Source organism: Brachyhypopomus gauderio, chromosome 2, assembly GCF_052324685.1.
Source record: "Brachyhypopomus gauderio isolate BG-103 chromosome 2, BGAUD_0.2, whole genome shotgun sequence".
NCBI lineage: Eukaryota > Metazoa > Chordata > Actinopteri > Gymnotiformes > Hypopomidae > Brachyhypopomus > Brachyhypopomus gauderio.
The window spans coordinates 25844405-25864674 of record NC_135212.1 but is presented as its reverse complement, the minus strand read 5'-3'; the positions used below and the strand labels follow the sequence as shown (position 1 = coordinate 25864674).

The 20270-nt window shown below is 40.8% G+C and overlaps 1 protein-coding gene across 1 annotated transcript in view; it reads right to left on the bottom strand.

Annotated features, from left to right (window-relative positions):
* spon1a (spondin 1a) overlaps nt 1–20270 on the bottom strand; it is an 80674-nt gene that overhangs the window by 38618 nt on the left and 21786 nt on the right. Inside the window, exon 6 of the mRNA XM_076992510.1 lies at nt 19610–19758. Within this exon, the coding sequence (XP_076848625.1) occupies nt 19610–19758 (149 nt within the window). The remainder of the gene's footprint in view (nt 1–19609; nt 19759–20270) is intronic.

Below are 20270 nucleotides of genomic sequence, written 5' to 3'. Positions count from 1 at the left end.
ATTAGTTGAGGTTGCCCTCACCATTGGGCAAGTCCCTGGGGGGAACTGTGCCTCTGGTGGCAGCTTCAGGAGCTGTGCCACAGGGGGTGTTGGGGGAGGTGTTTCTTTCATGCAATTGCACATTCCCTTCAGTACATGCTCCATCACAGAATTTGAATCATGTTGCATTTGCTTTGTGCTAGATTCACTGCAATTTTAACTAGTAATACTAATGCTTTGTTGACTCTACGGAGGTAACTTTAGCCTGTTTGTAGTTAACTAGCTAGCTAATGATTGTCAGCAAATGATGTTGCTCCTTGCTAGACAGATTGATAAATATGGCAATAATCAATAAGGATTTTTCTTCTGTTACATTAGTGCAGTGTTCTTAATATCTCAATTCACAAAATACCTACATTTATACACATGTCCTGTATTCAGTTAACTATCAAATCAATAACAAAATCAATTCAAAATAAGTATCTAAAGACACACAAAATGTCAATTTAATCATGTAGCACATTGTTTATATATTACACTTTGCTAGACATGCAGTTACATCCATAATGGCTTTAAATGTGCCCAAAATTTAATTTACATTTGATGAAAAAATTATATTGATTACATTAAACCTATAATTCATGCAAGGTTATACATGATAATTAGACCTGGGGGCGCAAAAGTAACTTTACCATATAGATATAGGTTTAATGGAAATTCAATTGTGCTACAGGGATTAGGAAAATTAAAAGTACCATGAGGACATTGTGTCGGTTTGATGAGTAAAAACAGCTGTTGTGCTGCATGAATTACATAGAATGGAATTTGACTTTGTCATACTGATAAGAATAGAATTAAATAATATGGCAATATACAAAATAAAATCTACCACGACTATAAGATATGGGTTTTATTAGCAAGTACAACAAACTATTTACCGTTGGAAAATATGGTAAATTCTTTAGACCTCTGGCATCAACAATGTATTTTCACCCAGAGAACCTCAGTACTTAGATGTTTACTTAAACTTGAGTTGAGTTATTTGAGCCTAAATACACTGAGTTGCTGCCATGTTGAACAGGTTTGCCTAATAAAGCAAGAGTTTGTGTATGTATGTACATATTTAACTTACTGATATAATCAGATCACAGACATCATTTCTTCAATATATATATTTTTTCATGTATCTTATATATAGTAAGAGTGTGGTGTTAACTACAGTGGACAGGCGTCTATAAAAAAATATGAAAATAAATATTATATTATACCTTTTATTTATATTATATCTTTTATATTATACATTATATTATACTTAATATATATTATACCTTTTTGTTTAAAATCGGATATGATTTTCAGATGACAATTGTTATCTGTGTGTTATCTGTGTTCATAATTTATACATACAAGAGCTACAGCGAAGCATTCTGCCACTGTGGAATCAGCATCACATTGTCAGCTAAATATAGATATGAAATCCCTCAGTGAAATGATGGCACCATGGCCTGAATACCCTGGAGCTTTAGGCTCTGAGCAATTTTGTAGAATCAGAGTGTCAGGTAATGTCTGCTCATAAACCAGCAATGCATGTGTGCAACAAGAAAACCACTGAGCTTTATTGGACATATTTGTGTTATTGCAACACAATACTGCCGATACCAGGGAGTCCTGGTGATGTTTCTCACTACAGATGCACAGACAGGTTGTCCTGAACCAGCAGGGTGGTTCTGCAACAGCTGGCGAGATCTGGCAGCTCGCTAGAGAAACACAGCGTATCCCTCAGTGAGAAACGAACGTGTGTATTTATGCGGAGCATGCAGGGATAAAGGGAAGAGGGCAGCATGACAGACTGACGCTACATCTGACAGATAAGGAGGGACCGACAATGTGCAGTTTAGACATGGGACAAAACTGAAAACCACAATGACAAACTTCTTAATATGTGATTTTGTAAAATGTTTTGCAAATAACGGTCTTGTGGGTTCTACTTTGGTATAGACAAAGGGAATAACACCGTTAAAGTGCTTATTTAGAAACTAAACATTTTCTATAATGTTACAGAGAAGAAATGTAGCCTTGCCCTGTTTCCTGTTCCCTGCTAACGTAAGTTAGCAAAAAGGTTGATAGCTAATGAAGAAATAGAAATACTTTGAGCTTACTGGTTTAGTAAGCTAAACAAGCAAGTTAGTTTAATATTGAGCTATATAGTTAACATTAAGTCTAAGACAGAAACACAGAAGCTAGCTGATATCCATGACCAAATTAAATGATGATAAATAAAGTACGCTACAGTCTGTTGGCTTAAGTCACTTATTGGCATTGTGTATACCTGGTGGTATACCAACTGGAACCACAGCAAGCGTGCTTGAGATGAGAGATCAGCTTTCCAGAAAGAAAACAATTCAATTTGTTTTACAGATTGTGAACTGCCATTAAAGAACCATTTATTCAAAGGTTATTCAGGGACCAAAAATAGTTATTCTATCACACCCTTATAAAGAAACCTTTTTGCTTTATTTTTAATAAGAGTGCAGGTGATCAATCACTGGCCTTATAAAATGTAAGCAGTGCAGACAGCTGATTGTATGGATGCCAGCAAGTCAGGTGTCGTTACTACTGTCATACAATAATATGCTTGTGTGAAATATAGAAATTAAATTTTAGGTGTTGTTTTGTTTGTTTTGCAGTTGCATTACACACAACTTCATATGAATATCTTCAGTCTTGATTCCAGTCATCCCAAGTTCCAAAATAACATCTAACAACAAGGAAGAAACAAGCTGCAATAAAGTAAAATCATATGTGATCGATTTAGGCATAAACAGTCTGATGTCCATGTTTTGAGCTGTGGCTTGCATCTCTATTGTTAGAGAATGTATGAGTCAGCATCAAACAGATCACAATACAACTGTGCCTAAATGCGTATTGTAAACTTACTAAAGGTCTACATAGTCACATTGGTTCCTCATTAAAAAACTCCAATGAGTGAAAACATGATTATTTCAGCAGCCCTGCATACGTGTCTCTCCTCTACATGCTCATGAGAACATGACAACAAACAATAAATCTTCCGCTTACTCGACTCAGAAGAGCCACTTATACCGCAGAATTTATGTAGCATAGATAATTCCCATCAAACAGTGACAAGCAGACTGAACCATTTTATTTGAAATGCTTGAATTAGCATATCTAATTCCTTTTAAGGCAAGTAAAGAAGTTACCGACATGTAATGACTGAAAGGACAGTCAAGAGTGTTAGTGCAGAAAAATTATCACCTCAGACTTTTAGTAGCAGATATGATTAAGTGGGACGTCAGTTTGGATGGTCCTCGCCTCTTATGCTCAATAGACACTCGGCCCAATGGCTCATTTACAGTTTACATCTCTGATAGCATTAAAAACCCAAACAATTACTCTAGCCACCAATAACCATCACAGCCTGAGTAGAATAACAAGCCTCCAGTGGAAGCACATGTGAAGCACAGATGGTAACCCATGTCTCACTTGCAACGTCACTCACAGCGGAGAGTGATGGGTGATTTGGTTCTTGTTTTATATAATACTAAAATGTCAGCTTTCACTTTTGCTGAAGTCAGTATTGATTGAAGTCGGTGCTGTCCACTTTGTTGAATATGCAATACTGCTAATGCATCATCTGACCTTTAGGAAAAAAAAATCTCGATTTTATATATCCGAGAACTGAAATGATACCTACCATTCACATAAAATACCCTCAGGCACAACCCTGAAAGAATGCATGAATGGTTAAGTGTGCCCAATTATTTCAGCCTGCCTTGGGGTAACTTCATAGTGTGTCCAATGGCTTCTCTTGAGAGCCTATGGCATTAGCCAGGAATATGGCCGCTGTCTTACTTGCACGTCCTGACTTGACATTGACTGCAATAAGATGGGAAGATGTCTGGAGAAAACTGCAGAAATCATTTTCTCATGAGACTTCTTGGTGTCATGAGCATAGCAGCTGTGTCTGGCACACACCTTGCACACTGATGACAGGTTGAACATTTTAGCTGTTTATGGTCATAATGAGCTCTGAGGCAAAGAATGTGTAGGCAGGAATAACATACCTACACTGTTCTAATATACACTGTATGAAGCCCAAGTTGAGCTAGATTATATTTTACCCAGGGAGGTACTATAATTTAGGTGATTACTGATGACAATATTCTAACCCCGTATGAACATATGACGTCCATATTTTTTTAGGATGAAAAGCAAAAACACCAGAGCAAATTACCATCTCTGTGTAGCTGAACTCTGTCCCACCTCTATAAAAGAAATCCTCTTTCAATTGAATCTCCCCAAAATTCCTGTTTGAATTATATTGGCCGGAAAACCAGGTGCATATGCTGCCAGAGAGGAGCGTGAGCTGGCAGAGACCCTATTTTATCCTGCCAGTCCACCTAGGCCTACCGCCAGCTTCACAAATTTAGGTGGACAGGGACATAAAATAGGGTACCTCCAAAGTACCTCTTGCAAAATAACACGATTTCTCTCTTATTGGCCAGCATTTGGTACCTTGACCGAACTGTAGACTCACAGCTTTTGCACCAGCTGAAAGTTATTTTTCTTTATAGCATAGCAGACTAGTTTTATCCCGTTTTGGATGGGGGGAAGGGGGCAGTGTTTACATCTGGGCTATCTTAGGCAAATTATGGCTCTTCCTTATCCTGTACAATCTGACCAGTCTGAGCATGTATTAATTATAATAAACAAGCCAATGCATCTTAACATTATATAAACATTCAGATACACATGGGTGGATGGTTCATCAGGTGTGTATCAAGCCACACTAAGCAACAACAGCTGGACCTGAAACCTCTCTATAGCACCGTCAAATCCCAGCTGCACATCCTAGAGTTAATCATCATGCTAAAAAGATCGTTACCAGTAATTACCACACAAATACCTCATTATTTATTCACACCATTGATATTTTGAGAAAAGCCTCCATTGACTGGAGCAGAAACCCATATGGATCACTTGTAATGAATAATGCAATGATTTGGTGAAATGACACAGATTGCTTGGGGGGTGCAGGTCCCTGAATGTAGGGGTTTGTGTTCTTTACTGAGATTGCATTAAGCAGTAAGTACAGGCATATGGAAAACCATCTACTCCACACAGCATATAAAGGTTTCTCGGTTGATTAAATTACTGATTTTCTAGCATACATTTAGGGTTCAAAAGCTGCTAAAACTGTTCTCATTAGTAGAACAATTTTCACACAGTACCAATACTCAAAAGGATATAATAGCTCTTATGCCTGGCAGTGAACACCAAACAATTCTCAAGGCAAATTTACAAACTGTAGCCAAAACCACATAACTCTCTTAAATACCTAAATTATATTAAATTAAGTATATCTAACACACAGTCAAGCACAGATCTTTAGGTTCCTTTGGGGAGGAATTCTACTTTACAATCATAATTGCTAAAACCCTTTTGAATCAAGCCATTAGACACATTTTTAGAAACAAAACAGGCCTTTAGACAATGGATACTCACTGGCCGTAGAACACAGGTGGCATTCCGTAAAATAAATGACAATCACAAAAGTTATCAAATCAAGTTATAAAAGCATTTGAGATGATGATGATGATGATTATTATTATTATTATTATTAATATTATTATTATTAGGAAACCTATTGTAATTGCAAAGATTTTTCTTGTTGATGTTTTTGATGTTATTATTATTAAATGCAGAACACTTAAATCTCTCCTTGGTCATGGATATATTCACATTTGGACCACATCCTGTTCATTCTGTTTGATATCCATCAAAGCTTTTTTTCTGCTTCGAGAATTCTCATCTATGGTACTCAGCCCCCCAAACTTCGCCCGCTTACAAAGCCCACAACAGACAAGCCACAAACATGCTCTCAAAATGGAAACAGTATGTTTACTTTCCTGAGGATCACTGGCTTCACAGTACCACGGAGGACAGCAACTCTCTCAAGAGCTCATCATGTGCACTTCTCCTAAAGCAAATCATGGGAGGAAGTGGCAACTGGCCTGGGTGAGGAAAAAGGCTAGAGAAAAAAAATGGAATCGCAATCACGAGTGGTAAGTAGATATATTTTGTATAAACTAACTGTGATTTCCTTTGGTCTCGTTTGGCTCAGTAAATGCCGGGACATGCCGCTTGTCTTTTGGAAACAGACAATTATCTCTTTTCACTCTCAAGATCCATAAAAAGAGAATTAATAGACACATAGAATAACTCTAGAACATAGTAAGATGGTTTTGCATAATTTGTGTCAGTATCAGGTTTGCCAATTTATATTTCAAATTCATCCTTTCTCAGAGAGAGCAGGTGATATCTCAAGTACAGTAGAAAATGAGCACATAATACATTTTCAGGTCTATGCATGCTTCAGAGAGGCCAGTTTGGCTTTGACAAAGTAAAATATGCCCCTCCTTAAAAGTGATAAGTTACAGGGGTTCGCTGCGGTCCCCAGGGGGTTTTGAAATTGATTAGCTGACTTAAGGTCTCTACTGTGGCCAGGGCAGAGGCTCTCAGAAAGCATGCTGGCTCACGCAGACCTCCACAGCCATTCATCAGAGCTGCGCAAGTGACAATAAAGAGAGCTTAGAAGGACGAAGGACGAGATTTAGAGTGCGGTAAGTTGTAGTAACAGGCCAGGCTGACCTAATTTGAGCTATCTATCTATATCTCTCTGTTTTCCCCCTCTGCTCTTCCCCATCGGACCACTGTTCTTTTAGCAGGTCAGTGTTTCTCTGGGCCTTATATTTCCAGCTGGAGGCCCTTGCTCAGAACAGGCAATGACTACCTTCATGACTCTTAATGAATGGTTCCTGTTCTTTAACATCCATCTTTGACATGTTGCTCAAATGAAAATAATTGAGAGAAGTTTTAAAAGGAGTTTAGACAGAAACAGATGCTATATTTTGCCTGTAAAATAGCACTTTCTACTTAAGGAAGCCATATATATATATATATATATATATATATATATATAATATATATATATATATGTGTGTGTGTGTCACGGTGAGGACCCCGGCCCCTCCCTTTTGGGCGTGTGTTTACGTGGTCCAGGTGTACTCGTCTGCATCTGTGGTTGTCTGTGGGTGCGGTTATGTCTTGTGAATATCCGTCTCACCTGTGCATCGTCTCATAATCACGCGGGGCTAATGTGGTTTGTCTATTTAATGTGCGCTCGCGCAGTGTCCTGTGCTCGTCGTTGTCTGAGTCTGAATGTTCTCTGTGAACGTTGTCTAAGTCTGAACGTTTCAGGTCTACGTTACGTGTTTAAACATGCGCATACTGCGCTATTCTGTGTCACAATAAACGTGACGTCTGTGACCAAGCCGGGATTTGTGTCTCATCCTTCGCGCTGCACCCGACGTCACAATATATATATATATCAGTAGCGAACCGTGACCATTAAACCTGGGCCTGCCCCCCCCCAAAAATAAAATAAATAAATAAAATAAAATGTTTCCTCTCCTAATTAACTGCAATAAAGAAAAAAATTGAGACGACAGTACAGCTTTAGAAACGCAATAAACAATAACATCTGTACTAGATAACTTCTTAAGCAAAATAAGGTTCCAACAAAATAAGGTTCACAGCTTCGTGTTCCTCGGGGGCGGAATATGTAAACAATGCGCACGAGAGCATCAAAGGACTGAATCGAAACTAGCTAGCGGTGGTACGCTAACGACAGCTAGCGTCGCCACAGCGGCTGGAAATTATCATACAGTTAAGCCCGCCCACTAAGAGGGAAGATATGATTGGTCAATTTTGCTGTCATTTGCTGTCAATTGTTTAGATGTCGATTGTCAAACTGTAAGTAGATAAAATAAAATTGGATACATTATATTATATATATTTATGTTTTAAGAATATTTTAGGCCATCTGAGAGGGCGTAGAGGGCCCTGACGGTGTGTGTGTGTGTGTGTGTGTCTCACATCTACTTTATATCTCACTGGCAAAATGTATTCCCTTGTGGATGAAAGTGAATCCCGACACAAAAGACATGAGCATACTCTACCATAAATTTCCTGACATAAACCCACACCATAAATTACTACAGAAACATCTGCTCTAGCAGGATCCTGCTCTTATGATCTTCTCAGAGCTTCACAGTCCCCTACAGCTGCCGCCTGCTGCTCTGACACATCAGCAACCTGGTGGTTGTCCACACCCATTCCTGCCCTTGACCCTACCACCATCAGCTCTGGCGATGAGAACCCGCCACCACTGCCACACTCACTGGGCTCTCACTCCTCCAATTAGGTCAGCTTCTCCAGGTGTCAGCTCCATGCCTACACTGAAGAGCACAGTGTCTGCCAGCCTCCCTCTCAAAGTGTGTGTGTGTGTGTGTGTGCGTGTGCATGTGCGCTGCTACCTAAACTTAGCAACAGCTTCACTAGCAGAAACATTTTCTACCCTACATACACATTAAGAGCCACATGCTCTAATCATCTCTGTCCAATCACTGAGCTCCATGTGATGTGGAGAGAACAGTGGTGACAGGCACGGACACTTTACTGTAACATTTCTTTCATTAATTATTCAACAACAGGTTTTGAGTGTCCTTCAGGTGCCGATTCATCCTGCATACTCCACCTCCATAGATCTGCAGCAGCCAGTGTGAGAAATACCGTATGCAAGCAGCAGACTGTTTAGCAGAGACGACTGCCATGCGGCGAAATTACACGGTACACATGGACACAACATTCAGGGTATTTCAGTACATCTGTGTGTGACCTGCACCCAGAAGGAACAGAATGTGTGGTTGCACATGTCTGTGTGGGCAGTGATGGCTTTACATTTAAAAACACAGATATGCATACACAGTCGCACACACAGTGGCACATGGGCCCAGTGGGAGAATACTGTCACAGCTTAATTCTCGTTTCCACGGTCATCTTCCTCCAAGTGCTGCATGTTGCATTAAGCTCCCACCATACTGTAGCTGATTGTGGACATTAGACATAACATTGTACAATTACCTCAGGTGGCTAAACCTTATAATTAGCAGTTCTCAGACTAGTAATGCTAAGCCCAGACAGGCATGGAAATGCTATTCTAGCAGTTTAAAATTAATTATTCAATATAAGCTACAGAACACTTATTTTCTGCATGTGCACAATACACATAATAATTGCATGTTACATTAGGAAATTGAATTGAAAATATATTTCTTCAGTTGTCATTCACAGCCCCAATTATACAAGGCCTATTATAGTCTATGTGGTACAATGCATGGCACATTCAAGGGACATCAGCACAGGACTCATCCAGAAACCACAAGAGGAAGTCAGCAAAAAATCTTCTGGTTTCTAAGGCAGCTATTTCCTTTTTGAGTCAAAATCCCCAAAATGTTGGATAATAGCGTAAACAAGCAGACGGACTTGGATTTTACTAACTTTGATGTAAAATATTCAACTCAATTAGTCCACCATTAGTTGCTTCCTCTGCCAACTGTTTGGAATTACAACATAACGATGTGTTGTTCCATCAAGAGTCAATTTGACCTGTAATTAGGCTGATGAATGATAACACAATTGGTTTTAAATATTTTTCATTATACATATCTTCAGCACATCAGTACTAAAAATAATGACTCACTGGACAAATGTGTATAAATGTAGTTGTATGTGAAAAATCCAGTGGCCTGTTCACAGTGAATATTGTGAATCTGTGTTTGTAATGGATTACTATTTCTGCAGGATGGATTTATTTCTGTCTACAGTATGAACATTCTGTTGGATGACTTTGAGAGAATGTTGCCCAAAGCTACAAAATGTGCTTTGTATTCGAGGCCTTCTTGGTACACAGCATCTGAAATCAATCTACTCTATACTGTGTTTTTTTAATATTGAGGTAAAGGTGACATCAGACCAGTTGAGTTCTAGTGAAATAAATGTGTCTGAGCTGACACAGTCTTGCTTGTTAGACTATGATTGAGATGGCAAGTCAGTGAGCTGGATGTGAAGTATAGTCAGTTAGTGGGCTGTGTGTATAGTGTAGTCAGTGAGTCAGTGCGCTGGGTGTGTAGTATAGTGAGTCAATGAGCTGGGTGTGTAGTATAGTGAGTTAGTGGGCTGGGTGTGCAATATAATAATTGGGCTGGGTGTGTAGTATAGTGAGTCAGTGGGCTGGGTGTGTAGTATAATCAGTGGGCTGGGTGTGTAGTATAGTGAATCAGTGGGGTTGGTGTGTAGTATAGTGAGTCAGTGGGCTGGGTGTGTAGTATAATCTGTGGACTGGGTGTGTAGTATAATCAGTGGGCTGGGTGTGTAGTATAGTGAGTCAGTGGGCTGGGTGTGTAGTATAATGAGTCAGTGGGCTGTGTGTGCAGTATAATCATTGGGCTGGGTGTGTAGTATAGTGAGTCAGTGGGCTGGGTGTGTAGTATAATCAGTGGACTGGGTTTGTAGTATAGTGAGTCAGTGGGCTGGGTGTGTCGTATAATCATTGGGCTGTGTGTGTAGTATAGTGAGTCAGTGGGCTGGGTGTGTAGTATAGCGAATCAGTGGGCTTGGTGTGTAGTATAGTGAGTCAGTGGCTGTGTGTGTAGTATAGTGGGTCAGTGGGCTGGGTGTGTAGTATAGTGAGTCAGTGGGCTGTGTGTGTAGTATAATCAGTGGGCTGGGTGTGTAGTACAGTGAGCCAGTGGGCTGGGTGTGTAGTATAGTGAGTCAGTGGAATGGGTGTGTAGTATAATCAGTGGACTGGGTGTGTAGTATAATGAGTCAGTGGGCTGGGTGTGTAGTATAATCATTGGGCTGGGTGTGTAGTATAGTGTGTCAGTGGGCTGGGTGTGTAGTACAGTGAGGCAGTGAGCTGGGTGTGTAGTATAATCAGTGGGCTGGGTGTGTAGTATAGTGTGTCAGTGGGCTGGGTGTGTAGTATAATCAATGGGCTGGGTGTGTAGTATAGTGTGTCAGTGGGCTGGGTGTGTAGTATAATCATTGGGCTGGGTGTGTAGTATAATCACTGGGCTGGGTGTGTAGTATAATCAGTGGGCTGTGTGTGTAGTACAGTGAGCCAGTGGGCTGGGTGTGTAGTATAATCAGTGGGCTGGGTGTGTAGTATAGTGAGTCAGTGGGCTGTGTGTGTAGTATATTGAGTCAGTGGGCTGGGTGTGTAGTATAATCAGTGGGCTGTGTGTGTAGTACAGTGAGCCAGTGGGCTGGGTGTGTGTTTGGTTCATGCAAAGTTGTGTTTCGCTCTTCCAGGTTTATCGTGGGTCTAGAAGATTCTACAGAGTGGAACCAAACCCTGCACCTGCATAAATCAGATGTATATTACTTTGGATGAAGCCCTTCATATTCGAGGGCTCATTTGCATAGTGAACACAGCACAGGTATGGCCATTACAGTAAATAGATTTATGAAGGGAATCACATGAATTAAACATAAGCCAGTACACATGATTTGGGTTTATAATGTTTACAAGGACAGTGGAGCTATAAAAAATTTAAGAAAAGAAATCGGCCAAGAGAATAATTCTGACTTTACATGACGTGTATGTTTCTGTATATGGGTATGTGTTTGTGTGTTCTTTGTGCGTGTTTATACTTAGGACTCTTAGGATTGTTATCAGGAATGCAGATATGCATTACTCATCCTACACCTATAAAGCACTGAATAAATGCATATTCTTCTCATGAAATTTCCTGCAAGAATCATGGGCTTCAATCACGTCTTCTGCCTTGAGTTTGACAAGCAGAATTGTTGCGTGCCCGTGTGTTTATGCGTGCATGTGTTAGCTCTTCACGCCTGAGGAGCTGACTAAAGGAGGCTTAGTTGAAAGTCACCACATGCTATCAAGCTGCTCCCACGATAAACAGAGGATCAAAGCCTTTTGCCCTGGTTAAAAGATTTGCTCAAGAGAACGATGCAGGTTTGGTGCTTTTGGTACGCCTCAAAGATGAAAGACACTCATATGCAGCACAACACTGCAAAATGCCTCTGCTGTGGGAACAGAGAGGCTCATATGAGCAGTTTGAGACCATTAGCTAACTCTGCCTCAACTGCTGGCTTATAATGGGCATAAATATAAGTGTCAAGGGAAAGCAGAAAGGTTAAATACTTCTGGCTCTTACATAGCAAAATCCCTAGTGTTAGATTTACATCTACATTGATTATTTGACTTCAGCTGGACACAAATGTACTCTTTAAAAGTTAATTTAATAGTGTACTAAATTGTATTGCATTGCTGATTCAATACTGGAGGTTTTGCTGTGTAGACAGATAGATAGAGAGTTTCAGTTTGCATCAGAGCAAGGGACGTATGGGGAGAAGTGGGAAGCTTTGTGTTCTAAACCACACTAATGTGCTAACAGATGTTGCCGACCAGGACCTGGGCGTGGCGGCGTGTTCTCAGAGCAGAGCTCCTTCCGTCAGGCTGGGGAACCATGCGTAAGCCAGCAACCAGGGGGAGAGCTGAGTGACACCTGCATGCACCAGATCCCAGCAGCCCTAGAGAGATGGAGATCAGCATGCTTGACATGTCTGCCAAGTCACCTGTTGATTTTGGCCATGTCTGAACCGACATGTTTCAAATTAAGGGCTTTCATGTCAGTCTACTGTTTAAGACATCCCTGACTATGACCTTAGCCGTCAGGTGGCTTCATGGAATTGCGTATGCAGCATGAAGTGTTTAAAGGTATTGTTATTGAGGAATGCTTGAGGATGCTGAGTCACTGTGGCTAATACCGTAATCTGTTTGAAGGAGAGGGTCCTTTTCATAAGCAACAAATCAAGCAGATGGCATTGTACAGGAGAGCAGAGACACTGAACATCTGCTGAGATGTGTCTCAAGAGTTGCAATCAAGGCCAACAAAGGCACGGCAGACTTCAATACGCCAAATCTCATCAGACACACAAGCACTTCCAGGTCAAATATGCACATGCTTTCTGCTTACCTATTCCTTACAGAATGAAAGAAGATTGCAGACTATAAATAACTTTCCTTCCTTCCAAAACATTTTTCAGGGAAGTTTCCTTCTCCACTTTGCCTCCGTTCTTCTGTGAGCGACCAAGCTCCCAAATCTCTCTTTGACAGACTTCCAGAAATTTCTAAGATGAATAACATTAAACAATGTTTGGAGGCATTTAGATGGCATCCCTACATAGAATATCAAGAAAAGGCAGTATGACCTGGAGGTCTGGAACCAACCCAGGTGTGTCCTGAGAATAGCCCAGGAAAAGCCAGAGAACAGTCTAGGAAAAGCCCAGGAATAGCCATGAGGAAGAGAGGACAAGTGACAGAGGTGAGAAGAAATTTCGAGGTAGTCATCCATAGCCCATATAGCTTATGACTCTATGTAGTTGCCGCTCCATCCCAGACACTTGGGCAACATTCGGGGGTAAAGGTCACTGTCTACAACATGCATCACATTTTATTGCCTCTGCAGGGTGTTAAAGTGAATCCTGGGTACTCATGGCAGGGAAATATTATTTAGTTATGTTTGGGAGTATGCCATGTTAAAACACACTGCCGTTGGTTGGCAGAGGTGTCTTGACCAGGAGTCAAAAAAGGAAGAAGGCCTTGGCAAGGCAGTGAGTCTATTGAGACTTTGAACTGCTACACATTGGCGATCACATTTACAAGTTCATGGTCAGAGCCTTAGATCTCCATCCAGGCTGTTGGCTCCAGAGCCTAAATGTGTGCACAAACTCGTCCTACACAAACAGAGGGAGGCTGGATTGTGGAGAGGACAAAAGTAATCTGGGCATCCATCTTGTCAGCACGAAGAGACTCTCATACAGTATGTCCCTGGCGTGCAATGCCATGTTCCTTAAGTCACTGTATTTACACAACGAAAAAGAGTCTGTTACTTCAAAGTTTGTTTAATCCTACATCATATTAAAAATGCATATGTTGTGTCAATGTGAGTTATGATGTGTATGTCTAAAAACAAACCAACAAAAAACTCATTTGTAACGTGTCCACAGAGAAAGACGTCTTAATCACACCTAAGAAAAAAGATAAATACAAGATAAATGTTAGAATAATGAAAGCTAGTTCAAATGGAACAGAAAAAAACAGAAAGCCATTATTAAACAGTCAACACTCAAATGCTTGACCTGCAGTATTAAACTATTTTTGCTAATTTAGTTATACTTAACTAGTGTTTGCCATGGCGCTAAGTCTGTTCAGATATATTAAAAACATATCACAACACACACTAATTGTAATAATATCAGTATTTTTGTTCATCTGTATGTTCTAATAAAACATTTTATCTCCCACTGTTTTTCCTCCTCTGCCAAAAAAGGTTGAATCATTTTTTCAACAAAGTGCTCCGTACGCTCTAATTCCCAACCTGCTCAGTGACAGTATGTGTATAATGTTGTGAAAAAGTACCACATGTATAAAAGTTACAGGAAGAGAAACAATTCATGAAGCATTCCTTGAGGTAAAGGAACTGACTTGGGGAGGATTTAGGAGGAAGAGGACAACTGGTCATTACCAGGATGTCCATTATAGGGAGGGGAGTGGATTGGCTGACTGTGTTAAGATGAACAGACTCATCTGAGAGGAGGCCCCAGGGAGAAGGAGAAGGGATAAAGAGATATAAAAAGGAATAAATGAGAGCACTTCGAGCTGCACCGACAAGGATCCTGCTGAATGGGTCACACAGATGCTGAGATGAGCTCTCCCTGATGCACACTGAGCACATCATTGATACTGACAGAGTACAGAAGCATCTGTGAGTGCTTTCATAACAAAGTCTCTTTCTCTCCTCTCTCTCTCACACACACAAAACATTAATGCATGCACTAAAACAATACACAGTACATTCTCACAAAACCAGAGTAGACACAGTGTGTAGGTTTATTATTAGACAGTTCCTGTACAATTCGAAACCGTCTCCAACTTTTTCTATATCTGAGCCGGTGACAGCAAACTCCCAAATCTTTTTTTTGTTTTGTTTTCTTTTGTTTGTAACATCAAAGCCTGATCAATATCACTGCAGTCTAACTAATGAATGCCCTGCAAGAAAAGCACCTTTACTCTGCTCATTAATTAGAAATGTGAAAGTGTCAAAGTCAACACTAAAGATTAGAGGAATGTGTGCTGAGATTTAGAACAGCATCCGCACTGTGGAAGTAGGTAGAGTAAGCATGTGAGAGAGAGCACACTCAAGATATATACTGTACCTCTAGCAGAATACTGACTGGACATCATTTCATGTGATACCATCATGTCAAACATTAAGGCAGGATTTTAAGGTGGTCATGCAGCAGAGCAAATGACTGCAACTACCAGTTTATCATCTACACTAAACAAAGAATAGCTTTTGATTTTAGATGATTAGATCTTTTTTTTCTTTATTTTCATAAAGTTTGTATATAGAAAGTCAAAGACTTTTATAATACAGGAAAGTCTTACAGTTGCATAGTTGGGATTTAAATAAGCTGTATTTAAATGTATTTATTTGTTGGCATCTAGTGTTTTGTTCCAGAGGTTTTCTTATATCTGGAGTTCCATTTATTTTTTATATCCTGTTTATACAGATATGGCAGACAAATATTACAGTAAGCTAGCTAGATGACCACATAAACATACCTTGGAAAACCAAACTTAAAAATCTAATAACCATGTATGGAAAATACATGTACCAAACAGCTAGAATACAACCAGCTAATCAATCAGCTAATACACTTCTAATCCACATTTAAAGAATAAAAAGAAATTTTGAAGGTAGCCCAAGAGATATTATCATTAATTAACAAACATTGCCTTCCCACAACCACCTCAGGATCTAAAAGGCAGCAAAGCCTCTTCAAACACAGCAGGAGTTACACTTCAAAGAGTCCAATAAGCTGTGTTGGAGGGTGTACAAGACAAGAGCCAGGCCTGTTGTAGAGGGCTGTAGAAGCCACAGATGCAGCATTCACTGTGCTCTCAGACTGGTGCCTGAACTTTCAAATACTCTAAAAGACAGGCCATAGTCAAACTGAACAAACATAGACGTGACCCACATGATACCGAGACGTGACCCGTTCAGACAGTCAAGTGTGCATCATAGACTGATGCACACCACACACGGAGTGTGTAGGGGGTCAAGAACAGGGAGAGGAAATAGAGTGGCGAACTAGAAAATGATCAGACTCTATCTCATGTAAATCCCAGCAGGGCTTGCGGTGCTTCTTGGAGGTCTGTGATGCAGGAGGGTAACTACCAGCTATGTCTCACACTGTTAGAGGACACTGAGAATTTCACAAGCCAATCAGGGCTCCACCAGTGGCCTATGCCACTGCTCCCAGAGACACAGGCTAGGCAACCATTAAAGGTGCCACAACAGCAGGCCTTCTCATTAGTTCCACACTGAGCCACGGTAATAGCTGACTGCATAGACAAATCACTGGCTGTTCCTAGGAGCGAGGGAGGAATGGCCTGCCGGGGGATTCGGTGCCATACATTTCATGGGTCTTGCTGTGACCCGATTCAGACGAGAGAAGCTTTCAGTTGGAAAACAGAAGGGGACACAGCATATTATGGCTCTGAAAACAGACACTCGTGCTCTAGGATGCTTTAGGAAAACAGGGAACCGACTTCCAAATGAATAAGTACTGGAATGAATGACCTTGTCCCTTGGTCTCTAATTTTCAGTTAGAGCTCTGTGCTTCTGCACTGTCCAAAGAATTCTTCAAGGCAAGATATGTGTTCTCTAAACTTTTTTGCCTCAGACAAGCAAATGCGAAAGAACTGTTCGTCCTTATTCTTATTTTATTGCATGGCATATATGCATTTCCGCTATTTTAAAGCATATAATGAATCCATAACCAATGTGTTAAGAAAGACCTTGATAGATACGCACACATGCAGCTTGGCCATACTGCCTGCCACAAATCAGGTATGGAATTATAGGGGTGGGAATGCAAGCAATCAAATTCTCATCACTGAGGTCACCCGGCAATCGCTGAAGGGGTTCGCAGAGGCAGGAAGGATTTCAGGGAACAGGGAAGTGTTTTAGGGATGTTTGCCGTGGCTGGAGAAAATGGCTTTTTTCCGTTTTCACTTTACTCTCCCCTGATATTGAGTAATGAAAAAAACAAAGTAAGAAAAAAAAAAAAAACAAACAAAAAATAAAATGTTCAGTGCACTGACTTGCAAGTGTCCCTAGGAAACAGTTGGAGCAGGTCATCAGTACAAGCTTCTGACAAAAAAATGCTCCAAAACAAAACAGTGCTCACACGACTGGCCATTAAAGAATGCAAATGGCAGAGATGCTACCGATTCACCCAAAGGACGGACAGATGGAAGTGCACATCCCACTGCTCTCTGTGAAGGTGAGGCAGACCAGCACGATCTATGCTAAGTAAAGTTGTTATCATCATCACGCTCTGCGCCGTGTTCAGCTCATCTGTGGCGCCACACCTGCTTGGCTCAGCCACCACAGCTGTGCACAAAACCCAAATCATGTCACTTCTGCCACCCACTGTGTGCCGGGCTCTGTTCTGTTTGCTGGCTTTTCTCATTTTTTCTGCACTTTGTTCATGCACAGCTGTCACTTCCCCACTCTCCCCTTAAAGCAGAACTGGTTTGTGTTGGTGTCCATTTTTTCCCTCCAGAATTGTTGTCCTGCTATGATGCCACCATTATTCTCCAGCTAAAACCTCTTCCTGGACTTGCGCAGGGTCAATAACAATGAAGGGTGTCTGATAACCATAGAGGAGAAATGTTCTTCATCATAACATCCCTAACTGCCTGCACTATATTTGTATCAGAAGCAATGGGGCCACACGAATGTACAGTGTGCTCAAAATGCTAAAAAACGAAGCAGTCAGATGTGTCTCACGTCCTGCTGCTCTCCCCAAAAGTCTCTGTGTTTCCTTTCTAAGCACACGAGTCATTTCCCCCTTGTGCAAGTAACTGATGAGGTGCTTTGTTTCAACTGAGATGATAAATGTGTGTATTGACCCCTCACTATACAATTGGTATTAAAAGCCATTGTTAAAGGACCTTTTAAGTGTACAGACATGCGTTATTTATGAATCACTACTTCATATCTACTTTAGTTCATGAGTCTAAAGGTAATTTACAGCCCTCTGGTTTAAAGGAAAAGAGCGAGTGCTGATATCACAGTTGGAGGCACATAACAGTTGCCTTTTTATCACAGAGTTGCCTGCCTAACGTTTTCAAATACAGAACCGAGATGCTTTTGTCCCCTTGCGGTTTGTCCTCGTCAGTGTGAGAAGGAGATGTGTTTCATCACAGATATAGATCCCAACACTCCTCCCTCCAGACCTTTACCCAACGGTTCCTGCTGCAGCTGTTCGTTATCAGACCTCCCCGACAGACGGCTTATCAGATTCTCTGGTACTCCACCATCTGCATCGCCCCGATTGTGGGCCAATGTAAAATGCAAGTACAAGAACTATGCTGACTGAGACTTATATGACGAGATTAAATGTATTCTCTGAACTGACATCAGCCAATAATGTGAATGTAGAGATGGGAATGGATACAGACAGAAAGGAAGACTTTATTAGTACAATTATATAATGGTAAATACAGCACCGTGTGCAGCTCCCCGTTACTGCATGGGCCTAAGCTGAGAGCTGCACCTAGCTCCATAAATCATACTTCAAAGTTTTTCCCATTTCACAGTGTGTGTCAGTTTAAAGGCCTTTATTGTCAGAAACCCTTGAAATCTGCATTATTTTTACAGTTCAATAAGTCATTAATACTGAAACAGTAATGAAACGGTAATACTGACACTCCTGTGGCACTGATCACTTTCTCTTCATGACGATGAAGGACAGAGGGAGAGAGAAGAACAGGGTTGTGCAGATTAGTGGTTCTGACGGACACTCTCAAGAGCACAAGATCTTTTGTGCTTCCAGGTCAGCTACCTTACTGTCAGCACTTCAAACCTCCCAAAATGGCAAAATGCTACATGGCAGGTAAGAGACGGGTATCAAGAAAAAATGGTATCAAGATAGAAGAAAAGATATCGAAAGCCTTAATGGCTCAATCAGGTTCACCCTTTCCATAGACTTGTATCATTTAAAAGATAAAAGGAACACGATAGCTGAATCCTTGCATTATCCTCTGCATTTTACATTTTGTGCAAACAGTAATCCTTATCTATTGAAGATAAAACCATGCAAAGATGTGAAACTGTACAGTAACTCCATTCCTATAGCTCAGACATTGTCTCTCCTTCATGGCCATATAATTACACTGCTCCACTGCCTCGATAATAAAATGACCACCCAGTGCAATTGTCGTGTTATTTTATCAAACTATCCCCGTAGTTTGTTACCAGACATCTTAAAGAACAACACAGATAAAGCATCCAATTTGCTGTGAAGTAAATTAGTATTAAAGCAATAGGTGTTTAGAGGAGCAGGTTTAGCACTAATGTGTTTGGTCAAGACAGACACCTGATAAAGAAGCAGTGTAAAGCATGCACTACGTTAATTCACTCTAAAGCCCAGATGGAAATAAAAACAAGGGTTCGCCTCAAACAACAAGTCATATTTTTAATGAAAATACTTCCAACAAAATACACACTGGTTTAATTAGTATCTAACCAATGCACCACTCCCATGCCCCAATGACTTTGTATATAGCTTATATGCCTTTCAATATTGTTTGCATCCCTACCTTCTGACGAATCTCCTCTTCCATCTTGACTGGCGAGCCCAGCTCTGCTACCTGTTTGACCCCATCGCTGGCATAGCCTCCATATTCCCACAGCACGTAGTTCCTGGAATGGGATGCCCCAATGATAGCAGACCAGTGGTTGGCTCTTCCTGGAAGAATTGCAGATTTCATAGTTCACATATACTTGTAACTTTATAGTAGAAACTAGCTGGAGGTAAATCACCTGAGTCTCATGATTGTAAGTGTCTGAACACTGTACAAAGTACTTCAGTGAAAATGTCCATTTTCCAATTGAAATGATTGGTTAAATTGTATTGTTCTGTAACCCTAGTTGCCATTTTCAGTTAATGTATTGGTCTACTTAATATAATAAGGCAACCTGATCTCAAAGTATTTCTATGGCATCGCTTCCCTACAAAAAACCAGTGTTACAGGTCAGGTAAACCTGGCACAAAGGTTCCATCTGTCAACCCCTGACACCAAGTCCCAGAACACAGTGCTGCCCTGTACGGCCCAATCGATGGGAATCGTGCTCCCCAATTACTCCAGCTCTGGCCAATAATTAGCCCAGCGACAGCCATGACAGATGGCCCATCAAACAGTAACCACAAATAGCTTTTGCTGAAGACATTGAATGCAGTCACTAAAACTAACTCTGTTT